Source organism: Macadamia integrifolia, unplaced genomic scaffold, assembly GCF_013358625.1.
Source record: "Macadamia integrifolia cultivar HAES 741 unplaced genomic scaffold, SCU_Mint_v3 scaffold1675, whole genome shotgun sequence".
Classification (NCBI taxonomy): domain Eukaryota; kingdom Viridiplantae; phylum Streptophyta; class Magnoliopsida; order Proteales; family Proteaceae; genus Macadamia; species Macadamia integrifolia.
This window is the reverse complement of record NW_024868302.1, coordinates 94815-102057: the sequence shown is the minus strand read 5'-3', so window position 1 is coordinate 102057 and position 7243 is coordinate 94815. Positions and strand designations below refer to the sequence as shown.

The following is a 7243-nucleotide window of genomic DNA, read 5'->3' as shown; positions in this document are numbered from 1 at the left end:
GACCAATGGCAATGGTAGGGCACGCAAGAGCATTATAGCCCACGGGGCAGGGAGCAGGGTAGTTTTTCGATTCAATCTATGAAAGGTAGGCAGATCATAGACACACCGGACTTCTCTCTCTCTCTCTCTCTCTCTCTCTCTCTCTCTCTCTCTCTCTCTCTCTCTCTCTCTCTCTTTGGATCTTAGGTAAGAACTAACATATACATTATTGCAAACTATTAATGTAATTTCCTTTGATGGATGCAAGTGATGGATTCACTTAACCAATTTCAGACTCATTCATAACTTTGGACCCATTTCCAATCCCGTCACCTATATAGCACGTATATATTCAATTAGAATTTAATTTGACAGATGTGTGTGGAATTCTCTAGCTACCATACATGTTATATGATGTGGAATCCATGACAATAATAACAGTTCACTAACTTAGATGACATTATCAGGAATACATTTATTATTTACAAGTTCATCCTATCACAACCCTTCTATTACACTTATTCTTTGTTTAGGAGCAGGGTTTTAGTAATTGATTTGCCCTTAGTTTTTATTTAAAATTTGATTTTTTTTTATCATTTCACATTTTTGCTCATGGTTCTTATATATTCATCGATACGTGATCAATCAACAATTAATATCGATCTTAATCAATACTAATATGAATGAGACAATTCAACCAATTCAATACCAATACTTTGATCCATGTTTCAGAGTCAAAGCTAACATAATAAAGGTTATCATGCCCATATATCATAATCATAGTTTGCAGGCTATAGGATCCACTACAGATACGTACCTTGGCTCATTCAAACATACGAAAAAGACTGTTAGTGGCTGTGTTTGAATTTTAGTTTCCAAAATCCTCACACGTCCATTTTAAGCTAGCCAATGGGAGGGTGTTCAAGTTGTGTAAAGGATATATAATCCATGCCAACCCAACTACCTTTGATCGTTTTGTGTGATCAGACATAAAATGCATGACAAAGCATTACATCATTTAGGTTCAGTAATAAGGGTTTCATTATTTTAAAATGCTCTCAACTGAGTCATATTGAGATAGCCTCAAATCGATTGTGGATGACTCAATTATCATGTATAATAGTTACAAGATCATTCCACTTCAAGACAACTGATATTAAGATGAAAACTTTACATGGTATCAAAGTGGGTATGCTGGATCTCCGTCGATGATGAGCTCTTAGTTCGACCAATAAAACATAACCATAAGAGGCTTGCACGTAAGAGAGAGTATTAAGATAATCCTACATTGGGTGTTTTTTTTTTTTTTTTGTAAGGAAGTATAGCTCATAAGCTCCAAATTTTCTTCACAATCTAAAAAAGATTACCCGGATTATGCGGTCTTACTTGTCTATCTTGTGGTAGTTTATATCTTATTTTATTTTCGATGAATGAGAAATATATTCAATCAAGCTCGAACAAACTCCAAACACTTAGAGGGGGTGGGGGAGAAAGGAACCCCCCCCCATAAAAAAAAAATAAGGGAAAAACTGCAAACATCATTTATCTACAAGTGAGTTTACTGACAAATCCTTGTAAAAATAATATTTTGTTCTAAAATATAAAATCTAAGGAACTATTTCAGTAATTAACTTATGGGGATTGTTTTTTTTCAGGGCTCTGCTCTATTGCAAGACCCAATCAGGACTCTTTTTTGGTTCAATCTATGAGAGCAGAAATGTCATTTTGTAGGAAAAATAAGACAGACACATGAGCGGATTCTTGCTTCCGAATAGAAAATTTTCTTCATTAACTTATCCACGCCTAATATATTTATGTAATATCATTGGATACTTTTTATTTCCACCATTAATTGCCCAATACAACTGCTGAAAGAGCACTTATTACATACCCATTATATTGGGTCATCACAAAATCTGTTGGCACCACCAGCAGAATTCATAAATTGAAATTGGTTTCCCTTTCCAAAATGCAATAGAACAGATCCAGAAATCTGTCTCTTCAAATGAGTGCTACAGAAGATAATAGAAAAAAGAAAAGAAGCTTAATCAAGCAAAGCTATGCAACTCCTTGTATTTTACTTGGAATTGAAACATAATCATCTCATTATCTCATCTTCTCATCATCTCATGTGCCATGATAAGCAAGTTAATTATCTCCACTTCATTAAAAAAATATATTTATTTCTCTTCACATGTGGATGACTCATCTCTCTTTTCGGGGTTGACTAAAAATGGTGGTGAAGCAATTTCAGTCACCATCCATCTAATTTAATAGATAAATATATATATATATATGCCCTCTTTCCCTATTATATATCTCCGCTAAGTGTTCAATGTTCTTACTTTTTCCTAATCATCTCATTTAATTTAGGGGAAAAGATGACTACGTTGCTGTTGTATAAATTCCTTTTATACGTTTCTGACATAATAAACAATCAAAAGATAGGAAACTTAATTAATTAATCCATTGTTGGGTAATAAGAATGCAAAATTATTACAACCCAATAGAAGAAGGCGATTATTCCATTTCAATGCCTGTGATTACGAGCAGCAAAATCTTTCTCGAGTTGATTTTGACGCCTGCAATAGCAGATCTTTTTTCTCGAGTTGATTACCATTAAATCTATTGAAAGGTTAACTTGAAATTAAGTATCTATATCTTACCAAAAAAATTAGTATCTATGCAGTTTTTTTTTTTTTTTTTTTTTCGATGGGGAGGTGGGGGGTGTAGGACCCCAGGGAGGAGGGGTTTGTGGGGTAAACTTTCGCCAATAGTGACAACCATCTCTAGAAAGTCAGAAGATATTAAAAAAAAAAAAGTCAATTTCAAATCTTCCAAAAGCTTATGGAGAGCCATCAAACATATCGATTTTTTTTTTTTTTATGGGTAAACAACCATATCGATGTTACAGCTTGCAAGAGCGAGAGCATCTCTTGTTATTTGACTTTGATCTTTTCCTTCTCTTGCCTCTCTCTCTCTCTCTCTCTCTCTCTCTCTCTCTCTCTCTCTCACATCCATCCTATATAAGTTATTACTCTTCCTAGCTATCCTTCCTTCTTCATTCAGATACAGTAGAAAAGGAAAAGCAACCAGATCCAGCAATGGAAACTCCTCCACATTTCAGGTGCCCCATTTCAATGGAGATCATGAAGGACCCTGTCATCATCTCCACTGGTGTCACATACGAAAGGAAGAACATTGAGAAGTGGCTCTTCACCTACAAGAAGCATACCTGCCCTGCCACCAATCAGATCATCAACAACTTCAATATCACCCCCAACCATACCCTTAAGGGCCTCATACTCTCATGGCAAGATCAAAAGACTCACTCTCCTAGCAATTCCTCCCAGGAATCCATACAAAGCAAGCATGATGAGTTGATCTCCTTGTTAACCACCATTCATTCGACCCCATTCAAGGTAAATTCTCTCAAGAAACTCCGATCGATAATCGAATTAGGTGATGAGACCAAAGCTGATTTTGTTCAATCAGGAGGTGTTGAAGTTCTTAGCCACATAATTGTCCAAACTCTAGCAGAACCTTCTGATTTCATTACATTTCGAGCTTGCGAAGAGGCCTTGTCTATCTTACACCAATTGGCCTTTTCCGACAAGGTATTGCTTCAGATGGGTTCCCTACGAATGGCTAAGGATGAGTTCTACCCAAGTCCCAACAATGAATGCATCAAAGCCATGGCTATGATGCTTCAAAGAGGAAGCGCGGAGGCCAGACTCCACACTGTTACTATATTCAAAAAGATGGCTAAAGTGGATTATAATTTTAATTGGGTTATTGAGGATCAAAGTATTGATCTATTCAAATCCTTGTTAGAATTCTTATCAGATGAGATCAATAGCACTGCAAGCTCCTATGCTTTGGATGTTTTGGTTCACATCATTGGATCATCTAAAAAGAATAGGTTAAAGGCAATTGAGGCTGGTGCTGTTTGTATTCTTATTGAGCTTCTCCCAGATTACAATGGATCCAAATGTGAGAAGATATTGTTGCTGATCAAATTGCTTTGTGAATGTGCTGAGGGAAGATTGGCCTTAGTTGAACATGGATTAGGGATCGCTGCGGTCTCTAAGAAGCTATTACACATTTCGGATACTGCAACTAAGCTTGGGGTGAAGATCTTCTGGTTGATATGCAGTTCTCATCCATCAATGAAGGTCTTGGAGGAAATGTCACAACTTGGTTTTATGAAGAAGCTTTTTGAATTGGTACATATTGATGGGCACTCATCAACAAAGGATAAAGCAATGAAGATCCTCAAGTTACATGGAAATACATGGAGGCAATATCCTTGTTTCCCTTGTAATTTGAATGATTATTTGAATTCATCAAATAATAATTTGAGGTGAATATTCATCTCTAGTGATTGTTCAACAAATTTTGTTCCAAAGAGTGCTTGGTTTTGTACCTTTGTGGGTTTTGATTTATTATTTCTTTCCTTTATTTGTTGTTGTTGCAACAACTTGCAATGCTGTATATTCTCTTCTCTTCTTTTTCCTAATTGTTGACCATATTAAATTTAGTATGTAAAAACGATGCTTCTATATAGTTTGATATTTATAAAAAAGAAAAATTTATATGTTTTTATTTCTTCCCCTACAACTCAATATGTTTCAAACAAGTAATCTGTTACCTCCGAAGAAACCACAAGGAGAAACTTTGCATCAAATCAGATCAACTACCTATATATCACTGCTCTGAATGATTAAATGAAATTAATAGCCTGTTACAGTCTAAGAAATAAAGAAAAATTATAAATAATTGCAGTTAAGATCACATTTATGGATTCACAGAAAAAATATAAATAGTTTGCACTTAAGATCACATTAATAGATTGGCTAAGTACAGATTTCCACATGGAATGGAGATAATTTGACTGCCTACCAAACAGTCAAAACCCGGTCATTGTCTATTTTCATGTCTAGATCAGTAATCACAAATCATTATATAAAACTTCTGTTAGGGTTTTTGATTTCTTAATCTCAATTGACATTCAAGATTGTTAAGTATGTTATTCCGAACCTCAAATATGAGCTGCAACCTTCTTTCTAAAGTTTCTACCTAAAAAAATTATATATATATATATATATACTAGCAAACTTGCACGTGCAAATGCACTTGTGGGCATTCGTTAAGTGATAGACTGAAAGTACTTCTAATCCATGAGTTTTAATATTTCTGCTTTTAGAAAGTACTATTAAGTTTTAACCCATAAATATTTTTTCCTAATTTTACACAAAGAGAATAATTAGAGGGAGTAGATTGGTGGTTGATAACTTGGTGGAAAACGTGATTCCGAAATCAAAAAAGAAAAGAAAATAGAATGATTTATGGAAGAAACTTTAACAGAATTGCTCCCAGCTCTCATATATATTTAATAAATGTAATTTTCACTTAAATAATTATTAAAATGCATGTTTTTCAATAAAATTTCAATGAATTTTCCAATGCAAGTTCCTTGACAAAATTTCCATATGAGCTTAGTGGCAACATTTTAGTGGCATGTGACAAGACTATAGCTTTAGGAGCACTTGATGGGAAATTAATATCCATAAGCTAGATTTGGGCATTTTCCTTCTTTAAACAGGTACTGATGTGATCTAATTTTTATAACGAGAGAAATGGACAAACAGCTAGCCAGCATACCAACTTCTGGTGCCTCAAAATTCTGTCATAAATTAAGAATCAACAAATCAATAATAAGGAAGAGAGAGAAAAAAAAAATAGGATAACAAATATTATTAAAAAAATTGGAAAATTTCTTCAATCACATACCCCAATTAAGAGGAACCATCACTATTACCTGATTGTCCACACCCACAATTTAGAGCAGACGAGGGTCCTCATGGCCATAGTGCACATATAACTTGCATTAGGGACAATCATTCCCTAACATATCAGAAGATTTAATATAAAAAAAATTCTCCAGTTAATTCCACCATACAAATAACATTACAGATTCAAGTAAAGCTATGAGTATTAGCAAGGGTTCTCACTAAATCAAATTCCAACATAACTACAAACACATCCATTCCTCAATATATATATATATATATATATTAAAAAAAAATCAATTGTAGTTTAGAAAATGTACCTTGTGGATGTGAAATATCTGAAATTGAGCAAAAAAGGGGAGAGACACAGGGAAAGGAATAAAGCCGCAGTGGTGGGGATTGGGTTCTATAGAGATAGAGATCTTGGAAGATGAAATCACTAGAGATAGTTGTAGCAAGACTCACCACCGATAGTATCGTTTGGCAGGGTTCTCTAAGGAGCTCTGGTTTAATAGAGAATAGTCCATTTAATAACACTAAATGCTAGAACCGTTTCAAAAAAAAAGAGGCTAGTTTCGCTCCTTTAAACTCTCTTCCAACCCTTCAATCTCTGCTAGATCAATTGCTATCTTTCTTTTCTGCTTTGGTCTCTACAAAACCTTTCATTTTCTCCATTTAGGGTTCTCTCTTCTGCATTTAATATTTGAAAAGTTTTAGTAATTATGATTAAAGAAAGCAAAAAATGGATAGAAATAGATGAGATTGGTTTAGGTTATAATAATAAATTAAGGGACAAAATAATATAGTTTTCATATAAAAAAAAATTAAATGAGGTGGCAATTGGGATTAAGGCTTTCATAACCGTCCCTTTTATTTCGCAATCCCCAAATGATGGTCACATGATTTGATTCTTAATTATTAGAGATTTTTTTTTAAAACCTCCCTCTTTACAAAATAATTATGGAGAGATTTACAAAATTAAATATGGAGAGAGATAATTGTTCATTGTCATCCTTTTTAATACTTATAATTACTTCCACCTTTCGGCTCCACTTTTTTTTTTATTATTAATTTTTTTCCATTTCTCTCTCCCCACTATCAATGATAATTGTTCATTGTGATCCTTTTTAATACTTAATAATAATAATAATAATTACTCCCCCCTTAATAATAATTACTTCCCCCTTTCTGCTCCAACTTTTTTTTATTATTAATTTTTTTTCTCTTCCATTTCAAGGGGCTTTTTGGTCCATTGGAAAGTTTTTTTGGTAGAGGTTAAAGGTCTTTTTTGTCTTTTTGAAAAAGTATACCAAAGACAGGGAGTACGTACTTTTTAATAGTAGTATGATATATATGATTACTCATTTTTTTTTTGGGTTTCCTTTTATAAAACTATCCACTTAAAGTTTAAGTTAACAAAAATACCCAAAATTAGGTTCGGGTTTGAAAACTTACCCGCCTAAAGTTTCAAT

The 7243-nt window shown here is 33.8% G+C and overlaps 1 protein-coding gene across 1 annotated transcript; it reads left to right on the top strand.

Annotated features, from left to right (window-relative positions):
* The first annotated feature begins 1153 nt into the window (after positions 1–1153).
* LOC122064508 (E3 ubiquitin-protein ligase PUB23-like) lies at positions 1154–4490 on the top strand. The gene is made up of 2 exons (XM_042628216.1): positions 1154–1238; positions 3049–4490. Exons 1-2 carry the CDS (start codon positions 1154–1156, stop codon positions 4344–4346), a joined length of 1383 nt encoding a protein of 460 aa, XP_042484150.1. The 3' UTR covers positions 4347–4490.
* Positions 4491–7243: the final 2753 nt, after the last annotated feature.

Bases quoted from the DNA above. Each gene is read 5' to 3' on its own strand.
- LOC122064508 (XM_042628216.1), top strand. From the start codon at position 1,154: ATGGTATCAAAGTGGGTATGCTGGATCTCCGTCGATGATGAGCTCTTA. The intron at 1,239-3,048 runs GTAAGAGAGAGT...TTCTTCATTCAG, and splicing joins TAACCATAAGAGGCTTGCAC to ATACAGTAGAAAAGGAAAAG.